At 39.5% G+C, this 22,462-nt stretch overlaps 1 protein-coding gene across 5 annotated transcripts in view; it reads right to left on the reverse strand.

Annotated features, from left to right (window-relative positions):
* Positions 1-754: 754 nt before the first annotated feature.
* Positions 755-22,462, reverse strand: part of PPARGC1A (PPARG coactivator 1 alpha) — a 369,556-nt gene continuing 347,848 nt past the window's right edge. For 4 of the 5 annotated variants that reach the window (XM_061379712.1, XM_061379710.1, XM_061379711.1 and 1 more), the window contains 6 exons: positions 18,253-19,165; positions 17,579-17,683; positions 17,322-17,442; positions 8,188-8,309; positions 7,685-7,836; positions 755-4,587 (listed from right to left, as the gene is read on the reverse strand). In XM_061379712.1, the coding sequence (XP_061235696.1) occupies positions 4,484-4,587; positions 7,685-7,836; positions 8,188-8,309; positions 17,322-17,442; positions 17,579-17,683; positions 18,253-19,165 (1,517 nt within the window). In that variant the 3' untranslated portion in view covers positions 755-4,483. Of the gene's footprint in view, positions 4,588-7,684; positions 7,837-8,187; positions 8,310-17,321; positions 17,443-17,578; positions 17,684-18,252; positions 19,166-22,462 lie in introns of those variants that run through there. The other variant, XR_009729473.1, reaches the window with a different exon arrangement.

Consider the following 22,462-nt stretch of genomic DNA (forward strand, 5'->3'; position numbering starts at 1 on the left):
ATTGTTAACCCCATAGAAAGCTGCTGACACAATGCCGTAGGACTACAGCAGTATGTGAACAAACCCTGGACAAACCAAAGCAAAGCAATTCCTTCCCCCTTTTATGTGCATGTAAAGAAGAGAGCTGTGAACACCCTTTGCCAGTCCCTCATTTAGCTCTTGCCTGTCCAGTAGCAATGCCAACGCGGAAGCCCATCATGCTGCATCCTGTACTCTCCAGGAAAGATTCTGAAAACCCATGCTTGTTCAGCCACCTACCTGCCTGACCCTCCTAGCCCGCCCGCTGAGAAAGAGAGGCTGGTAAAGGACTCTCATGACGATGCCTTTTTCCTAGTACTGTTATTTAGCACCTCAGGATGGAAGATACCAGCCATTTTGGACTTGTCAATCCCTACTGCCTGTGCAACTTGGATCCAAGCATGGCCATGCAGAAAAACCTCTGCATTTCCTACCCCCTCCTGACTTGAGGCAGCAACTCCTAAAACTCTACTGAGCATTTTCAAGTTTTCCTGCAAGGTTTACATCAACCCTTCAACAACCTTGTGTACTCATGGCAGAAAGGCTGATAGCACCTTTCTAGATTAGATACATTTAAAACCAGTGGTTCTGTCCCTGCCCAAAGTGCAGTAATGTGAGCAGGATCTGGACTATCTGAAATCAATTATGACCATTAGAAAGAGTAACAGAAAACCCAGAACACGACCAGTTGAGGGGGAAAAAACCTGTCACTTGTGATAAAAAAGAGAAACAGAAATAGATTTGAAACATTCGTTTCCCTTTATTTGCTCAGTGAGGCTGATGTGTACTGCACATTAAAAAAAAAAAAAAGAAAAAAAAAATCACAGGAATTTCATACAATGAATTAAACCACAAAAGTACATGTAGAATAGGCAGGTGGAAAACAGCCCAGTTTGGGCTTAACTAGTATCTCACTTTCCCCATTCAGTGTAGTCCAACCAATAGCTTTACATGTTCACCTACTGTACAGATCTTACAGTAGCTCCATCAGGTCAGTGGTTCACATTATTGAAAATGTCTGTCACATAGGTACAAATTTAGAATCATCACATTATATTACATGGCTATTCTAGGTTGTTTATAGATCAGATCTTATACTACAGTGATTGAAGTTCTCATTACAGCCATTAAAAAAGGACACATAATCATTACCTACTGTAAACTTACATCTAAAGGGATGAGAAGGTGTGGTTGTTTTTTTTTTCAACTGACCCAAGTCTTATACCCCAGAGGCACAAACTTTCCTCCCATTGCTGCTCTGGGTGATGGCAGCCCAACTGCTTTACACAGTACTTTAGCACAGGTATTTATTTTTCCCCAATTTTAGGCTCCCTCTGTTTGGATTTGAATTTGGATAATTTTACCTTCTGTAGGAATTACTTTGTTACAGCTCTAGGAAAGACCATTGTTTCTAAGTACCAGTTCTGTTACCTGTATTGCGGATGTGGTACTTACCACAGCATGAAAGAACAGTACAATCTTCATCTAACAGACACACAGAGCTATGCTGCAATTTGCCTCTGGTGACAATGTGGTACATGTGCTAATTTGAAATGTTCTTGGGGGAGAAAAAAAGGAAGCAGTTTATATTTTGACAGGTTACCTACTACAGTGTCTATAGAGGGCACAAATGGCTTTATTCAGCAATCCTAGATCTACTGATTTCATATGTAATTTGTAAATCCACAGAGGAAAGCCATCTTCAGGATGGGAATGTTTGCCAGGCCAGTGAAAAAAAAAAAACAACCCCAGCCCCCTGACTCATGTCATTATGCCTGCTTGGTAAAAAATAAATAATCCCCTCCCAAAGCCCACACGAACTTATTCATGTCAGCAATATAGGGCAAAAGAGAATGTATTAAAATTTAATCACAGAAATTTAAAGGCAAAATAGGTAATGCATCTGGTCCTTGAACACATACTATGATATACTAAATATTGATTTCTTAAAAATAATTTATTGCTTTTAATATTTTTCTTTACAACAGAAGATACTCAAAATCCAGAAAGGAAAATTGTAAACTTTTAGTTTGGCATTCACACAAAGTTAAAATACCTGCATTTTTAACCTACAGAGCAACAACAAGAATTATGCAGATTAAAGAATGTTACAGTTGTAACACAGAACCTCTGAAAAAGGTCTCTTCTCTTTTTTTTTTTATTTTTTTTATTTTATTGCTATCTATCTACTGAGAAATAAGAAGCCAAAAAATCAAGCAAGCATCCGACAGGACAGACAGTGGAATCTCTCAGAACACAATATGCTGGTGATAAAATGAATGCAGCCATCAAAATCAACTGCACTGGCATGGGGTGGAATCAGTTTTCTAAGATTGGGAGTGGGAAAGGAGATTAAATAGTTCGGTGTGCCATACCTTTAAGAGGAGTCATGAATGCCAAACAGTAATAGAATACCAAACCTATACATTCACAAGCAAATTCCAAACTTTGCTGATTCAGTCTTGAGACTCCAAGTTCAGATGAAATTCTGACGCTCAGAATAGCTGTAAGTTTACTCTTGTGGTTTTTTTTCTTTCCTGAAGTTTCTATTTAATTTAGCACAAGCAATGTCATCAGCAACAATGTCATGGGCACATCTGAGGCCATGCTAGTGCGTAGTAAAAAAAGGAAAAAAACGAAACAACCAACCCACTGCTTCTGCAAAAGCTGAATTCCCAAACAAAGCACTTACTCCAGACTGACAACCATCATGCATCCTAGGTATAAAATTTCCACTGGCCTTTTTATTATTTTAGTCATCTTATAATTTATAATAAATAGGATAATTGTAACTGATAAATATGTCTCTTTAGTAAACAAAGGAATGAATGGTATTTATACAGGATGCATAACTGTAAAAAATACAGATAAATTCCATCGTTAAACTCTGCCAATGAAAAGATTACTGGCTTCAAGAACAGCGTTTAGACACAGAATTACTGTAAAAATCATACTGTACTTAGTACCTCAGCATATTTTTTTCAAATTAAAATCACAAAAATTAAACAAAATAGCATTTTAAAAAGATTTTTGACCTCTAGTTCCAAAACTACTGTTGATACATAAAATAAAAACATTTCTTAATGATTACCCATTTGAGAGAGTTTACATAAAATTATGGTATCTCCTAGAAAAATTTAGATGAGAAAATTTCATTCCCCTAACAAATTCAGTGTATAAAACTGCAAAAGAAAATCAAGCAATGAGAAAAATGTGGAAAAATACTGCAGAAGTGGTTAATACCTTTTGGGCTAGGATAATTCTTGACAAAATTCTTACAGAAGCTCACCAAGAAGGGATGAATGTGTGTAAAGCATTTGTGCACTCAGACACACGCACGCACACATATACACACGCACACCCTCACTCACACGCTTCTTTTTTTTACAATCAAATATATATAAGTGTAAGTTCAGCTTTCTACATATGTTAGTGTACAATAATTGTTTCACCTCATATAATTACATTTGAGTATTCTTGATTAAGAAAAATTCAGCAGTTTTTGAAAAGAAGGCTGCATTTACAGTGCATAGCTGTAACAAAAAAGAACATCGTCATACAGTATGTACATAAATAAAAATACTCCATTTAACATTTGTAAATACTCAACTACTTTAGAGAATGGAGCAAATAAACTATCTGTGCACACACCCAGATAGTTACATACAACTCTCATTAATAATGTAACACTACGTCCGCTCATTAGAATAAACTGCTGAACAAGCTGCACATTTGACCATTAACAAGGCTTTGAAAATTTTGCTGTGGAAGATCAATGTTGTAGACACTTACATGGGTGTCAGAAATAAAAGATGAAACTTCAAAATGTTAGGGAAGCTTCAGCCTTTCGTTTTCTCTTCTGCAAGGACTAAAAAAAAAACCAGCCCTCCCCCACCCCCCCAAATCCCCGAAGAAAACAAAAACCTTTAAACAAAGCTGAAATATTGTAGGCTTCTGGGACCTGTGGTTTCTTCTGGATTGTCATATTATCACCGTGTTGTGAGGAGAAGCTTCATTTAAAAAAAAAATAACAATGCGGTGTCTGATTCCCAGATATCAGCAGCCATAGTACTCAAATTTGGTTTTTTTTTGTTTGCTTTTGTTCCTTTTTTCTTTGTTAAAATGCAGTATGTACAGATTTTGTAGTTCATTGTTGTTCATCTATCTCTGTGGAACTGCTGCCATGTCTTGTGATTTGCACTGAACTCGCAAGGAACACCTGGCTCCCCCGCCACCGGTCACCCGTGAAAGCAAAGCTGACACCCATGGACATGTGTGTGCTTACTGGACAGCCATCCTGCCTCTCCACTCGTCGAGCAGCTGTGTTCATGTAAACCATGGTTTCGAACAGAGAGTGTAAAGTAGGAGAAATTCCTAAGTATGACTTTTCAATTGTCCATTACTGAAGGACTTGATGTCCGTGAGGTATTCGCCATCCCTCCGTTTTCCTTAGGTGTGATGCATGTTACCTGCGCAGGCTCCGCTGTGCCTCTTTGAGTAAACTATCAAAATCCATGGAGTCATACTTGCTTTTAGTGGAAGCAGGATCAAAATCATCTGAGTTTGAATCTGAAACCCAAAGGATGAAAGTTCAGGTAAGAGGCAAGAACCACTAGTGAGTACTTACATTATTTTCTCTGTACAACAGTATGAACAAGACACTTAAGCCCACAACTTTATGGGATGATAAAAGCCCAGAAATGGTCATCAGAGAAGCTTTAGGAATGGAAAGAGCTTTCTGATAGGAAGCAGAGCTTAACAAAAGCAGTACATGTCATCAATTTTGGGAAGAACCATATATTGCATATACATATAGAGCAGATGGGAAGAGTTTTCTCCAAGGACTTCAGCACTGCTATGTGTAGGTCTCGAAGTAGTCCAGAGAATCCTGATAGATGCTTTACACAAACTCCACAACCATTTTTCAGCTGTTGTCTTTCATCACACCGTACCCAAGACTGACTTCTCCTGAGAAAGGTAGCAGGGGGATGCTTCTGCAGAAAGCATGGAAAGCACACTGCTGCTTCTGCTGGCCCTTCCTCAGGCTCTTGTACAAGTCCCTACACATCCCTGAATCTCTGGTTTTGCTTCCATTCTGATCTTTTGGGGGTTTCCTTGTTTTAAGTGTGAGCAATTCAGGGCAGAGCCTCTGCAACGCCGTACAAGCAACCTCAGGTGGGCTCCTCCGCTCTTTGCAGCATACATGATAACTCACAGAAGCAATAATGGTCCAGCTCCTGTGACCTGCAATACGTGCTCCAGCTTTGCTGGTTGCTCAGATACAGATGTCAGTTTATTCCTAGCACAGAGGAGGGATTGTACATTTGTGGTCATGCAGCTCCAGTATAGCAATTACTGACACGGCTGCAAGCACTGGATCTCCTTTTGGAGTCATCCCAGCTTAATACTGACTCTTCCCAGTTCCTGTGTCACAGCTCCTTTATGAGTGTGCCCTTTTCTTGCCATTTCTTGTGTTGAATTAATCAGAATTCCCCATCTACCACTATAAGACACACTGTGCATTAAATGTTCATTACAAGTTCTGTTAAGACAATATCTTCTCACAGAGGAGAGGTGTTAAAACTTCTGACTACTATTTTCAAGTGTTTTCTTTCTTCTGTACTCAACCCAAGGCTGATTAATTCTCTCTGTCCTTGTACTAGCTCATGAATTTTAAAGTTCATATTGCCATTTCCTTATGTAGTTCTATCAGCTACTCTGCAAAATACAGGGAATGCAGTCTGAAGTACAGAAGCTCAAGCTGTCAGCAGGACAAAGTGAAAATACTCTGCTCACAGAGATACTCTGGGAATCCCACTTGGTATGGAGAGACCTGCCAGGGAATACTCCCAGTGATGAATAATGTTCAAGAGGGTTCCTTTCAGACAACTTATTTTAAACCCCAGATTTTCTGAGATACAGAGATGACCTTGGCTTCCACTGATGAAGATAAGTCAAATCAAGTCAAGACTTCAATCTGGTTTTACTGTTTTTATCAGCCTACATTTCAACAAATGCCTTGCTACCTTTTATATTTTCAACATCAACCCTATATCTCTTCAGCAGTCAATTGCCTTTTCTTAGCTTTACATTATCTGTTTAGCCACTGAAGTGAATTATAGCATACTCATTGTGAACAATGTGTATCATCTTTATCATTTATTCTGAAAAGACATCAATTGGTTAGAAAAAAAATATATCTGTATTCTCTTCCCGCACTGTACAAAGCTAAGGGTAGCCCATACAAGATTTCATTGGCACTGTGTTACAGGGTTATGAGAGATTTTAATCACTGTGGTCATTTATTCATAAAACCCCACAATATCTGATTAATACAGAATCAACGGCAAAATGTCCTTTGCTATGTTATGCAGAAAAAGAGTATCTCTGATAACTTTAGTCTATTTATACAGGTATTAGAAAAGCTTTAACATTTAATGAATACTTTACATTTTAAAAGATAATTAAATGATGTGAGCTTATAATACATTATAACATTACATAGGCTGCTTTCATAGTCTGCATGGTCTCTTTATGCATATACTTAACATCAGCATTTTTGCTGTAAAGACTTCGAACATCTCCAAACATCCTTTCAAGGGGGAGCATCGCACCCTGACCCAGAGTATAGGACAGCACCATACATGTTTGCCCAGACAGGACAGGACTAGATGTGTTACGGCAGTCAGTATGCACACTTGGGACTGGTGTTATCACAGCATACTGGGGGCTGGGGACTGGTATGAATACTGCCCTGCATCAGTGCGACAGCAAACATCAAGAGATTTGCTAAACTCTCCACAGACTGGAGCCTCTTACATCATGACTGGATGTCCCTGCAAGGACACACCTTAGAATCATAGAATAGTTAGGGTTGGAAAGGACCTTAACATCATCTAGTTCCAACCCCCTTGCCATGGCCAGGGACACCTCACACTAAACCATGTCACCCAAGGCTCTGTCCAACCTGCACTAGAACACTGCCAGTTACGGAGCATTCACAACTTCCCTGGGCTACCCATTCCAATGCCTCACCACCCTTACAGTAAAGCACACCTTCATACATAGATGCCTATGCATGATTTGAGAACCACCAGTTGAGATCAGTAACCTTTGCTAGACTAAGGGTCAAATGTGGTCACAAGCCTTTCTAGCTTTCAAACCTGAAAAACTATGAATTGTGGTTAAGGACGGTCTTTGGTAAGTTCTACACATCTATAAGCACAACTCATGGCAAAGTTAAGAATCATAACGAATTTTTTGGGGTGAGGCATCTACTTTGTTCTCTGTTTATTGCTCATATAAATAAATCAGGTATTAGGACCAAGCAGTCATAGCATAGCAGTGAATAGTAAAGCATGCAGGAGATTTCTGTTGTGCTATTATTTCAATATAGAAATGTATTATTGAATATCAAGCATTTATTTTTTATAACGATGGAAATGTGCTTTAAAAGAATTTTTTACAGTCTGAAACAACTGAAAGAAGTTGGATCATATCAGAACTCAGATTAGCAGATTTTTTTAACTTCTTGCAGCAAGTGCAAACCACTTTCTTTACCCCCCATCATTTAAATAATATAAGCAACAAATAAGCAAACCCTAAATTCTCCCAAGTTACAAGGTTCCAGTTATGCACTTTAATTCACATAAGGCAAAATACCTACCTAGGTCTGCATAGTTAGACTTGCAAAATTGCTTGCGTCCACAGAAGTACAGCTCAAAGTCAGGTTCATTTGACCTGCGTAAAGTGTATCCATTTTCAAGAGCAGCAAAGGCGTCACAAGTATAGCGGTAGGTGATGAAACCATAGCTGTCTCTGCAATTGAAAAATACAGTTGTGAACAAAAGCTGAAAAGAGTTAACACACATTAGTGTAACCCCTTCCTGAAAGTAAGAACATGTAAGAGATCCAGCAGTGGAAATGCCAGAAGTACTGCATCCATTTCTCAGCATGTCCTGTCACGCAGCTAAATACTTATTTCTGGGACAGGAAATCTCAACTAGCGAGATTAATAAATAAGGATGAAAGAAAATAAATAAGGTTTTGAACTCAGCATGTCATCTGTCACAGCACTTGTATTGGCAACTCCCATACCAGTAATCTTACTGCCGTAATTTTTTTGCATACGGCAGCTTCCAAAGAAGAAGTAATCTCAAAAGTTCTTACCCATCATCCCGCAAATTTACTGTGCACTCCTCAATTTCACCAAAAACTTCAAACCGGTCCCTCAGTTCTGTTCTGGTTGTGTCAGGTCTGATTTTACCCAGATAAATCACACGACGTTCCTCCTGTTGAGAAACAGCAACAGGGAAGGCATATTTTTAAAAGATATGTAAGAAATGAACCTATACATATAAGCATGCAAACACATGGATGTGCAGAGGATGCAGAATTACAGTAGTAGTCTCTTGTGGAAGACCCAGTGGATCTTGCTAGTAAGTGAAACAGTTCTCTCATGGAAAGCATTGAAGGTGTTTAAATGACATTACATTTCTGAGGTGGTGTGCTCCTGGAAGGTTTCACTGTTTGCTGCCACTGTTCTGCTACACAGTGACAGACAGCTCCCTTAGTATCCTACTGCACCTTTCTTCCTTTCTACCTCCCCTCCAAGACTGTGAACTCTTCCAAACTAGGAGCTCGCTTTCTCTTCGGATCTATACAATACTGGGCAAATCTTAGCTGTGGAGTATAAAGTAACACAATAATTGGATAAATGTGCCAAAGACACAACAAAATGTACAACAAACATGACATTAAAAACTCGGATGACTCAAAAGGTGATTCATCGTCAGCTGTTCCACCATAATCCATACCTTAATACAGAGGGAAAGCTGTTAGGGGTCCAGAAGATTTCTTTCATTAAAATAAATATTTCTGGGGGGGAATGCAGGATAATAAAATATATTCTGTGATCACGATTACCTACTGGTTTCTTCAGAAAACCAACCTGACTGAGGTCTCTGATTTTTATAGCCTAGGGTGCCATTTGATTGCTCCTTTGACACTTGGAGGAAAGCATCAAAGATACATTTAAAATAATGGAGCCATGGTCGTATCTTTCCTTCCTGAGTGGAAATGCTCAGCAGAGTAACAGAAGGACTAGGAAACCCCATGAAAGGCACTTCATTAATTTCTGAATGACCAGTTTGCTGAGGGTAGAGCCATTTAGTGAGCTGCAAGCAAATCAAGGCAAAAAGAGAACTTCAAAACACTGACCTTAAGGTAATTAGGGCAAAGAAGCACCAGCTACACGTGGCTGGGGTGCTCAGCCTTCCTGTCTCAGATTGCCTCTGGCCTGAAGATCCCTGGCACTACTGGCCCTACTGTTCATCCCCTACACGCTTGCACGTTTGTCCCATAAATTGAACCACCACCACCACATTCTCAGCTGGTGTAAATCTGTCAGTCAGTGGAGCAATGTCAGTTTAAACCATCAGCTTTGGCACCTGAGACTTGCGCAGAATGTAGGTGCTGAATGCCGAAGGAGCTATGCTGACTGCTGAGAATTCATTACTATCATAACCTGGAGGTGCCTAAAGGCTAATGGTACCTCAACTGAGTGATGCAAAAGGCTCTAGGGACCTAAATATAGCCTTGCATTTTTGCTCAGAAACACCCTAGCCTGAAGAGACAGGTAGCTGATAGCATTACAATTCAGATATAGCATGAAATGTATCTTTTCCATGAGTCCCCACAGAGGCATAAGGCAGGAGTCATTCTTGGACCACTGACAACAGGACTGAGATCAGACCAAAACACTTTTCAAACAGAAATGATCCTGATGCCTCTTCTCTACTTGTTTGAGTGCTCATTTGAGATAAGGGGACCATCAGAACTCTTGGTTTTGGAGGCCCAGAATCTGGTCTTCCTGTTGTCAGGAGAGCACTCTGCTTCCAGGAACTGTTTAATCAAAACAAGTAAACAATTCCTGCTGCATAAAGCTGAAACCAATATATCTGCCTCCCAACAGAAGCTTCTTCTCACTAGCACGCTCAGTCAACTATTTTCACTGGCTTTTTCCTGGTCTCACAAATCTCAGGGGCTTGGAACCAGTTAATCTAAGCTCCTGAGAAATCAAAATGAGTTTAAAGATTCAGAAAACAGAGATCCAAGAATCAAATATTCCTATTCAAAAGCCTTACCCACTAAGGTATTGCACAAGAAGTGATCACTGGAACCACCTGGGTCCTTTATAGCTCCCTGGTCAGTCCAGGGGGAGTCCCTGGTTGCTCTACCAAAGTACGTGCATGCTCTCCTTAAAGGCATGAGGTATCTCATTTAGATGTTTGAAACTACTGCCTCTTTTGATTACATAAGGAATCAAGGTGACTGACTTGGTAGTCTTCTGTAACCCTTTTGTGACAGACACTTTCTTGTTTAAATCTTATGCCTTCCAGAGTGCATTGTCCAAAAGCTGCCCTTGTCCTCTACCAAAGCACTGCAGTTTGGAGAAGCTAGCATAGCTAAAAGAAGTGCAAACGTGCTCAAGGGTGGCCAGAAATTTAGGGAAGAGGGGTACTTTACAGACAGTTGCTGCTTTTTATCTCTGACTCTACTGTGTTCCAGTCCAGAGCCCTGACCTTCCTGACTGAGGAGTCTGTTTGGGCTTCTGCGAACTAGGGACTGTAGAGTGCAAGCAACAGAAAACTGCATTTATTCTATTCTCCCCATTGCAATTCTGCTTACTTTCAAGTATGGTTGGGTGCCATAAACTTAAAAACCAGGAAAATCTGCATATGCACAGTAATTACTTTTTCAGACTGTTTTACCAAATCAAGGATTTAACCGCACTGAAACACTTGATAAGAAACAATTCCATTGATACTTGCTATTGAACCTAAATGACTGACCAGATGGAGCAGAACATAACACAGCAGACTGTCTAATATACTTTAGCTGAGATAATACATCTCAACTGAAAAAACATAATGTTTCACTCACTGACATGGAGACTGTTATATTACAGTGTGATGGAAATAACTATTGCACATTCTTCCATAAGTCTGTGCATGGCTGCGCAATTTTTCCTTCTTCTATCCCTCTAATAACCTTTATATCTCTAATATCCCTTTAAGACAACTGTAATAAAACAAAACTGAACCATTAAAAAAAAGCCTGTTAAACTATCATTAAGGGAATAAGTTAAACCTGCAAAATTAAGGAAATTCAAATTTAAAGCAGAAAAGCGCCATATGTGTTCCAGTGACGTATCCTTCTTCTCCACATGAGAAGATGTGTTCAAGTATTTTTTTAAGGAGAGTGCCACAGTATTATAAGATACTGGAGAACACAGTATTCATACAGCATTGTCTTTGTCTTATTTAACTTTGGTTTATTTAAAGCAACTATGAAAAATGTATTTGTATTCACAGAGACACCTGTCTTTTATTCTCATTAATAATAACTGCTATACAAGCCTAACAAGATCACAACATACTTCAAAATGTTAAAGACCTTTATTTTATAATAAGTTACATGCAGAAGTCCATGTGTGCATATTAAGTATGCTTTTTACTGCACTTGTTAGAGGAGATGATCTATGACTTCAAAACCTAGAGAATGACAGACAAAAGCTTGTTTTCAGTTTAATGTGGGCAGAGGAAACCCGCAGGAAAATCCAGAAGATATCACTCATTTTTCCCTTGCAATAGGGCGGGTTATTTTTTTTTTGTATCATAAGCTTTAAGTGCAGTTCATTGCTTTGCCATGTAAAAAAAATGAAGAAAGAGTCCAACAAACTCCCTTAGACCCAGCATGTCTGTCTTCTTTTGGTTTATCTAAACCTCCTTCTTCAGAATCTTGCTCTTTCTTCCTTGAGGTAAAAAACATTTGAATAGGCAGACGTGGCAGAAAATCTCAGACTAAACAGCAGTATTTCAAGTCTCAACTGAAAATACCAAAGCTTTAGAATGCCAAAACTTGAGAAAATAGGATCAGGATGCAAAACATCCACTGATGCTAAGGATCTTTTTGTCTTTCAAAGCCTTCCTCCAAAACTTTGTTTTAGAATCGTAATCATAGAATAGTTAGGGTTGGAAAGGACCTTAAGATCATCTAGTTCCAACCCCCCTGCCATGGCCAGGGACACCTCACATTAAACCATGTCACCCAAGACTCTGTCCAACCTGGATTAGAACACCGCCAGTTACGGAGCATTCACAACTTCCCTGGGCAACCCATTCCAGTGCCTCACCACCCCCACAGTAAAGAATTTCTTCCTTATGTATTACCTAAACTTCCCCTGTTTAAGTTTTAACCTGTTACCCCTTGTCCTGTCACTACAGTCCCTAATGAAGAGTCCCTCCCCAGCATCCTTGTAGTAGGCCCCCTTCAGATACTGGAAGGCTGCTATGAGGTCTCCACACAGCCTTCTCTTCTCCAGACTGAACAGCCCCTTCTCATTCTTATTTCACAAGGAACTAAAGCACAGACCACTACAGATGTATTAGTTTTTGCATGTCTTTTGTACTAGGTTTCTTCACCCAATACTTGTTTGCTTTGTCTGCTCAGGGTGCTGTTAAGCAGGGTCTGTGGGCACTGATGGCAGCCACTGCAGGGGTAACGCTGCATAGTGCTGACATTCCCATTTTCCCTACCACTATTTGTCTGCACATCTGTGGTGCACCCCTAGCTCTCCAAGAGCTTTATGTGAAGCTGAGAGAAGAAATCCTAGGGCATTTTAAAGTAATGGTCTGCCATGTGCTTGTCAAAGGCTCTGCTGCTTCCTCTAGCACCCTGCCTATGTTACCTTCCATACCAAGTGAATTCTCTCTTCCAGTAGAAAGCCATGAAGACTTATATTCTCAGAACTGAAGGCCAGATGCCATTTTGAAAATGCAGTGGGAATGGCTGGACAGAGTTTAAAAGATAAAAATGCTATGGATGTAAAAAGCCATTAAAGCTTCAGATTCTGACATAACATGAAAACTTTTCTTTCGATTCTGTATTAAAGAGTAAGTCTGACCTGTGCGCCAGTCTGGATGGCAAAAGAAAGAATCGTGAAACTGGGAAAAAAAGAAAAAGTTGCACAAAATTGCCAAATGCTGCTGTGAGGCTCACTGAGGACTGAAACTTTTCAGCCTCACTCCATGGTTGCTGCTAGAAAAACAATGATGGACCAGTAAACCTCAAGATTTAGGTAATCATCTGATACATTTTCAGCAACTCATACAGGAAAGTTAGAGTGCCTGGGATCAAGGCCATCAAGATGAGCAACAACAGGAAAATCCAAACTAAATATACAATGTACACTGGATGCTTCATTAGTGGAAATGCACTCCATTATAGGCTCACTCTGGTTTTAGACTTTAGAGAAGCCAAGCACTCATTTATGAAACCACCTTTCTCCTGCCTTCCTGTTGTAGAGCTATTTATTTCCTTTGAAATCATGTGTGTCTTTCTGATGCAGTGGCCTCACAGTGCATTTATCTTCTTCGGTCTGTAAGCTCCCTGGGACAGGGACTCTTGATACTTGTCTCATGAAGGCTGTCAGCACTTAGAAATGAAAAGTAGTAATGTTAACAGTACTTTTCCATTCAAGTATAAAAGCTCATTTGGTTATATTTCCTGGCAGCAGCCAGTGCACACAGTAAATGAGCTGCAGGGAGGATGTGACTGTAAGTCAGCATCATGGCCAGAGCGGCCTTGTAGCAGAGATACAGAACATGAGGCTGCCCATCAGACACATTAACCTCCCAGCCCTGGCGTACCATGTCAGTATGGTATGTACAAGCTGGTGGCTCCAGAACTGTAACGTGCCATGTATATTTCTGACTCCATGTCTTAGAAAATATTTGCTGCATGATCTGATGAACTGCTGGAGTAAAAGGCAGCATAACTCAGAAATTTCCTGGGGTGTACCAGAAGAAAAATGGGGTCCTCAGTCTTGGGTGGGGGCTGGATCCCAGTTTCTACAAAGCCCTAAGTAGCCTGTTCTATCCTGCAGTTCTTCAAGTTTCATGAGAAATGCGTCTCCGCTGTAATCTGGTTAGCACTACCAAGTTACGTTAAGTCTTGGTGGCAAACCATCCTTATGTTCAGTGAGGACCCATTCTAAAACAAAATAGGGACCCAGTGAAATAAATCAAGTCAAGATCAAACTAAACTATGCTAACATTTCCTCAGAAAAGGCATCACAATTGGAAGTATAAATAAATGAATGAAGGAATGACAAAAATATTGTTCTTACTCTCTAACTGGAAAATATCTTGTGAGATCAGCCTGTAGTTTCAAGCATGATTGCTCAAAATCAAGACCCCAATCCACGAAAAAAGGCACCAAATCCTCAGTAACTGAAGAGGGGTAAAAGAAGAAAAGGAAAAGCAGAAGAATATCACACCACTTTTTGAAGTCAAGCCACCTGTATACGGCTGTAAGCCTAGGTAGGAATTCAGGAATCCGTACAGGGAAATGGCAGCCCAGGTTTCCACCTGATCTGAAGCTACTGCAGCAAAGGTGGTGTGTGAAGGGGGAGGTGCTTAAACATATCTCTGCTACATAGCATGAACACAGGCTTCTAAAACAAGCCTCCTCAGCATTCTGCCTATGTCTTCACATCTGCCAAAATACCAGCTGTCTGCACAATCAGAGGGCATTGCTTCACATATGGCTTTGACAGATTAAAATATGAGAATTTTCTTCTCATTTCTTTTCCCCAGGTTTCCCACTCTTGCTGTCACACAGACACTAATTCCTAGGTATTGAGCCAATAATACCTGGCGGATTTTAGCTCAGTCATAATTTCTGTTCCCTTTCCACTGTGCATCCTTTCTACAACTAATTCCTGAGATCATAATAGCACAGTGCTTCTTATGAAGAAAAGCCACATGCCCTGTGTAACACTGAGGGCATTAGTAGTGCCTGATCTTGGGCCACCGTTTTAACAGCATCTGTATGTATGTGGCCTTGAGCCAGTTCTGTCAGCACAAGAATGGGCTAGAAAGTAAAAAATTCCCCAGTGCAGAGAGCAAAGGAATCTTAATTTATGGGACTGTAGAAGGAGTTCAAGGAAAAAGAGAGGAGATTCTTGTAGCTGGACCATAAATGAGTTCCTCCCTCAAGATGAGAGTAACACAGATGAGACCAGTAAGCCAAAAGGAGTACAAAAAGTAGCAGAGAATGTTACAGAAATAATACAGGTTTTATCACTGACTTCATGGGATCAGGGCTTTCCTTTCTTCTCTGTCCCCTAACCCCTACTTATTTGCACAGGGGATAAACTGCATGATTCAATACAGCTTTTTAAAGTAAAAGTGCTCATAGACTTTGGATGAAGGAGTTAACAGGATTTCATCTATGTCTCCTGCAGGTCTTCCACAGGTGACTGGATTTTAATTTTTTGCCATGTTCTGTTTATTTATATTTATTTTCTTTTTAGTTCTGACTTATTTATGCTTATTAATAAATAATCTCATTAATGAAGTGAATTCTAAGAACAATGCTCACTTTAGAAATAAAGTAAGTTCAACCTTGGCTCTGAAATGTCTAAACTTTTAACATAGGAAGTTATGATGCAGCATATCTGCAGCTTCTTAAGTTTCTTTTCTTCCCTTTTACTTTTTCTCTTGATTAGCTACTTGCCAAGTATTTGTATATTTTCTAATAGAACAAATTTTCTGCCTCCTCAGGAGGGTTCATGTTTATTTATACCAGTAAGGTGTAGTAATTGAGAAGTAGCAAGATACATCCAGGACAGAGGTCTACTTGAATTTCTAATTTGTGTTAGATCTAAGAGAGAACAGCCAGTGTAAGTTATGATTGCTGGAACGTAGCGTACATCTTTAAACAGATGGAAACCAGATATTTTAAAATAAATGGCAACAATCGACTTAAATATAGCCCTGTCTGAAGCCAAGCAAAATAATTCCATTGCCTTCACTGAGTTTCAAATCAGTACAGCAGAGCATGTTACAGCTCTAAATCTTATGCTTTACAAAATATACCTATCAGCCACACTTTGTAGATAGGGCGCCTGAAGCAGAGAAAAGTGAAATGATTTGATGAAGCTCAGTAAGAACAACAGTAGCAGAGAAAAAAAAAACCCACCAGAAAATAAAGGTATCTATTGCCCTCCAGAACTACTTATTGCTGTAGACTACATCAGTCTCCATCAATCCCTACATGCTTCCAGTTCTGTAGGTGTAAGTATTAAGATAAACACTGACGAGTGTGTGACAAATCACCTTTTACTACAAAGTCCACTAAAAGCACTGGAAAAAAGACGTATTCATTTTGGTGAGCCCTGGACATAACAGTAAGGCAAAATCTGGAAACAAAGATCAAGTGTCCCAGTCTGTACTAGTTCATGAGATAGCCAGAGCACAGCCAGAACAGCAGTGAAGTTCAAATACAACAAAATGGACAGAGCAGGGCAGACAACAAAGAGGAAAATGTTACGGTGAGACACAAAATGTCCTCAGCAATTACAAGAGGAGTCCAGATTTACATTTATCAAAACCATAACACAGTTTCCGAAGGGGTAAAAGCCATTTGTCCATTTACTAGCCATTCTTCTGTCCTACTGTTACAATAGCCCAGAGAGTTGCTCACTCCCACACAGGTATTTCCGTCGCCTTAGGTATTTCGGTTGTTTCACACATGACTTTGATGAACAAAATAATTAAATAATACATATTCATTATGAAAGGGCCAGTGTTAATGACATTTTAAAATTGCATCATGTCTTCAGACTATTTATTTTGCTAAAAATAACTTGCAAATTAACTGAGACATTGATAGGGGAAAAAAAAAAAAGTTAAAGCCATGCCTTTGGATTCCAGTTCTGCATCCTGTTGTCTGCACCCTCCATATAGACAACTACAGCTACTATGAAAGTCCAGCAACTGGTACGCAAGCTAACTCCTTACACTGCTTACTCAAAAAAAACCCAGAAATATAGAAAATAAACATTGGTTAGTGGCACTCTGGTAGGTGATATATATAATATAAAATGGAGGTTCACTGATAGTTCTGTATAGGAAATTGGGTCACTTTTCATTGTCTGTTGCTTGGGATGAAACCTCTTTGTAGTAAGCCTTTTGTATCTGTTGACAGAAAAAAACTTGGAGAATTGCAATTTCTAGAACCTGAAAAAATTAGTATTGTAACACCAAAACACAAATTGTTATCAAAACACATATTTGCCTAAAATTCAAAATACTCAGAAATACATAAGCAGATTTTTGCAGTACTTTTTCTTTTATAAAAAAACAAAGAAAATAAAATCTGAGTTCTATCTTTAGAAATCTGTGAAAAGAAACAGAAATCTATTTCAAAATGAAAGTTATCTTCAGAGTGCTTACAATTGCTTTCTGCCTCTGTCTCTCCCTTTGTTTGGCCCTTTCAGATTCCCGTTTTTCATACTCTTTGCGGTATTCTTCCCTCTTCAGCCTTTCATGCTGATATTCCTCATAGCTGTCATATCTAGGAAACACAACTTAGTCATTAAATCAAGCACCTGCATTTGTGAATGCAAAATTAGTAATACAATTTCTGGAATGCTTCATTATCTCTTGAGAAGCACCTGCAAAGCAAACCAAATGCTGGCTAGATGTACTACCTGGGTCTGCGACTGTACGGTGATCTGGATCGCGATCTTGCACGTAAGGGAGAACTTCTGTATGCTCGGTGTCTACACTGGCTGGACTCATAATAGTAACAAGATCTGCAGGAAGAAACAAATTCACCTCTGTCATTCAGCTGGAATCTATCAACACCATTTTCTACCTCTTCTCCAAACTCGCAATTTCTTCTAAGCTACCAGTGAGATTTTCCAATGACAGTTTGCAATCTCCTAGTCAACTAAGAGGCCTCTGGTGATTTACACCCCCCCACCCCCCCTTCGGTAACGTTCCTTATTAAGGCAAACACAGAACAGAGCGTCAGCCACTGTCAACTTCATCTGATAGGGACTGCAGCCAGATTGGCACCGGGCAGCTCACAGATAATGGGAAAGGTTAGTTGTGTACATCTCTCCCCAGTTGCTCTGCTGCTGACCTGATTGGCTCCACTCAGAAAGTGTAAACTTGGCAAATTTAAAGGACACTGGCAACAAGTGTTTCTGTAGCAACCCCCTAACCTTCAGAGTTAATCAGCTTAGGAGCAATAGAACAAGTTGCACTGGATGAATTTGTTTCTTGTTTTTTTTCTTTCTTTCCTTCAAGTTGCTTTATGTTTTTGCTGTTTTCCTTTGTATTAACTATGATGATGATACACGAATTTGCTGTACCATACCTTGAAGAGGATCTACTACAGGGCGACCTTGATCTCGATCGGGAATATGGAGAACGGGAACAAGACCTGCGTTGAGGAAAGGACCTTGATCTAGAGCGCGTCCTTTGGGATCTTTGAGAAAGTAAGGATTTGGGTGGAGACACTGAATCTCTGCATGGAGAGTTAAATGAAGAGCAAGAAGGCGAAACATCAAATAATGAATAGGCTTGTGTCCCATCCCAAGGGTAGCATAGTTTATCACTTTCATCTTCACTGTCATCCAACAGACCATCCATTGCTAGTCCTGAATTTATAAACATAGGTAGTTTGGAGAATTGTTCGTTACTGTAATCACTGTCCCTTCGTTGTCTGGTCTTATCTATTTCTTCATCAAAAACAGCTTGGCTGGGATGACCAAAATGCTTATTCAGTTCAGCCCGAATTTCCTGGTCTTGGAGCTGTTTTCTGTTATTACCATGGGATCCCTGCTTACTTGTTTGTAAAGTCTCTTTCTTAAAATACTGGTCTTGTTCTAAAGAACAACAAATCTGACACTGCCACCCAGGTGAAGAATCCTTAAATTCTAGTTGTCTGGAGTCCTGAAGTTCCTGGGATATTTTAATGTGTATTTCTGATTTTGAACTCACTGATTGACAGTAGTCATGGTCACCAAATAGCCGCAAACTGGGCCGTTTTGTCTTTCTCTCCTCATGTCCACTGGACAATACTGTAGTCTTGCTAAGCTGTGCGTACAGCTCAGACTGTTCTGGACCCTTCTTGATTGGGTTATTTCCTTGAGAACTGGAAGACTCACTATAGCGGGGCTTTTTTGAAGGTGGTACACCAGTCTTGCATGATGACTTCGGCTTAGGTGAAGTCCTAAAAGGATTATCCTGGTTGGCTTTATGAGGAGGGGTCGTAGGTGGAGTTAGGCCTAAGGGGGGAAAAAGGAGGAACAGAATATTTTTAAACACACTTGCAATATTTACAAAGGCGGCTATGTGCTTCTCTAAAACTCGATACAATGCAAGAGCCGTTCTACGGCACTTTAACACTGCTAATACTGGGAATAAAGATGTGAGACACAAAAGGTCTGGTAACAACAATAGCAACAGAACTAATGCATTGCCGTTAATCTTCAGCATCATTTCTGTCCCTCCCCTGCCTCCATGACATCCGCCTCACTCTCTGTAGAGTCTGATGGAAAAGATCAAGGGATAAAAACCAAAAGACTTTTTTTTTTTTCTTGTAAAAAAAATCAAAAAGATTTTGATATAAAAATCAAAAGCCAAAAGACTGGCACCATCAAAAACCTAAAGAAATTAGCAGACAAAAACCTGAATAAAAGCAAGTCTGGGAAAAATGAGTGCTACCAAAGGCACCTCAATAGGACACAGATCTTGAAAGCAAGGAAATACAGCAACTCCACAACTCAACTGCAGTGACTCTTTGTTTCTACAGTTCATTAACTTAGTAAACCTTTGCTAATGTATGTATAATACATTCTTGTAAGCATAACTAATACATTTTGCCTGAAATGTGGTTCTGCAACTGAAATCCAAGTGAACAATAGGACAACTGCAACTGTAATGAATCACTGCATTTAGAACTAAGTATTAGTGAGAACCAGGAAGTAGGGAGTCAAAATGAAACAGATAAGTATTCAAAGGCTAAAGATACCACTAAAAGCCAGGATTGTTCACATAATTGGAAAAGATTGTATCACTATGGTAAAACAAAATGCCAGAAAGGACCATTCCAGTAAAACCTGGGAATGAACATGGCATCTTGCAATTATTTTTATAAGGGTATAATATAACTCTTAATATTTTCTGTAGAAATCATAGAATTTCTTCAGACTTTACAAGAGGATAACCCAGGATACCAGGGCAGAGTAACAGCAAACAGCAGACATTGTCCAGGAAACATTTACTTTTCAGGAAGGTACTTAGTGCACTATGTTTGAAAAATTTGCTTCTGTCCAATTGATCTGTCCAATTGATGTAATTTAGAAGTATATATGCTTAAAATTTAACAAATTAGACTGAGAGTAGGGAGTTCTAGAAAATCTAGACCATCCTTAACTACTCCAGAGGCTGATGCTGCCATAGATTTCTTCGTCTAGCCCAAGTAATGAGCTTTCATTAGCAAGAATGAAAAGAGAGAGCAGGCACATTACAGGAAATGTGTGCGTCAAACATGGCTATAGAATTTTGTTTGGTACTGCAACAGGGCTCAGCAGATAAATGCAAATGAAACACGTTTTATAGTGTTTTGTTGTAAAGAAGGAAAAGTGTCCATCAATGCGTAGTGCTCCCTAAGGAGCATGAATGGAGAATGGGAGTCCCATTGCATTAGCTGCAATGAATTTGTTCCAGAAAAAAGAAGATAGAAGTACCAAAGCATGAATACTTGATGTGAAAGAGAGGCTTGATTTTGACTGAATGCTTGGAAAAAATAGTTATGAGCCTAATGCCACAGAAAGGGAAACCAAGGCAACGATAATGACACCTAAAACTCTAGTTACCTCAGATTTTAAGAGCAAAAAAGTTTTGTGCGAAGTCATCACTGTTAAACTATTTCCTTTAACTTGAGTCCTCAATTTTTTCTTCCTTCACAAAAATCCAGCTTGAGTTAGCAGTGTGTATTTCACACTTTACCCACCTCCTCACTAACAAGTATTTTTGACTACCAAGTGAATTTTTGGTAAAACAAATAATCCTGTTCAAAATTCCTCCATAGTAATTTTCAAGTTAAAATTCCGAGCTCAGTTTCAACAAGGATTTGAGTAAGCAGACTGGTTTTTATATAAAAAGTTTAGAACTGTCACTTTTATTCATGAAATTATACAGCCCCCAAGAAGCAGCTCTGGAGCTCATTACTGATTTTTTGGATGTAGTTTTAGAGAGAATGAAGCAGAAATACAACCACTCCACAGTGAACATGCATATTTAAGAACTTCAGGCAAAGAAACCCCAGAGATAATCCAATATTTAAGATAAAATATTGTTTCCATTTTCACTTCTTTAAAGCTAGCTCCAGCAGGAAGCAAGCTAAACACAGAGTACAACTATTTCCAGAAGCCTGACAAGGACTCCAACAATCTTTAGAGGAGGAGAAAAAAAGCCCTACCAAAAAAAAGCCCTCACAAAAGTACAGACTGAGCTAAATTTACTGGCGCTTCTCTTGCTGGCAGAACTTTGCTGGAGACAGCCTAAGAAAGGGCTTCCTCGTTCTATTTTGGCTTTTTTCCTGGTTTTCAGCAGAAGCAGGAAGTACACAGGAACAGATGAAAGTTGGAAAATGTTCATTTAACTTTTGAACAAACCTCCATAGGGGGATGAAGGAGGGAGTGAAGCTCTGAGTTCATGTCAACATTCCAGAGTCTACAGAGCTCAGCGTGTCCCATAACCGATCTCCAGATCATGAACTTTGAGAAAACCAGTTGGCTGCACACTTGTTCATCTTTACACTAATTCCTGGTAATCTCCACTGAGGACCATGATCCCACATCAATGGCATTACAATATTCTATCACCGTTGGATTATTTCACACGTGCCACTTTCACTGCCAATGTGTACATTTTAGCGTTGACGGTACAAGGTATATTCTGTGCTCTCTCTTGAACTTAGCAGGTTTTGACAGATTTATGGAAGGACAGATGGCCATTATGGGCTGAAGGCTGACAAGAGGCAGTTCAGAGCATTGTTAACACACTTGCACAAACTCTCAGCAGCGCAGCGCTGTGCAGAATGTAATTCAGACTATAGCTTTTTTATTGCTGCCTATTTTCTTTTGTCAAAAGAGCCTGCTGTGCACAGCAACAAATGGCTGCCATTACCCAGAATGTAATGGGTGTCAGACAAATCACGTAACACAAACAATCAAGAGTATGTAGGTCATATTTCAACAGAGCACAACCTTAGCAATATTTATGATTACTGCATTGAAATGTGCTCTATAATAAACAAGTACCTCTACATCACTCACACTTATGTACTTCTGCACAGCAAATCTGTTAGAAGTGGTACATACTTTACAATCACCCCCCTTAAACAGCCTTTTTTCTTTTTAAAGTAAAAGGCAAGTATTTTTTCATGACATGCTATAAAACCATTTTCTTTGTAGGGACTTTTCTTTAATTGAATGGCTTTGGTAAACGGTACGTTTGCACTCTGCCTTGCTCTGTCTACATACTATGAACTCACTCGGTGATCTTGTGCTTGAAAA

This window comes from Neopsephotus bourkii, unplaced genomic scaffold (genome assembly GCF_033783945.1).
Source record: "Neopsephotus bourkii isolate Nb327-2 ecotype Australia unplaced genomic scaffold, CSIRO-AGI_Nbou_v1 NB_1780, whole genome shotgun sequence".
In the NCBI taxonomy this organism is placed as follows: Eukaryota; Metazoa; Chordata; class Aves; order Psittaciformes; family Psittacidae; genus Neopsephotus; species Neopsephotus bourkii.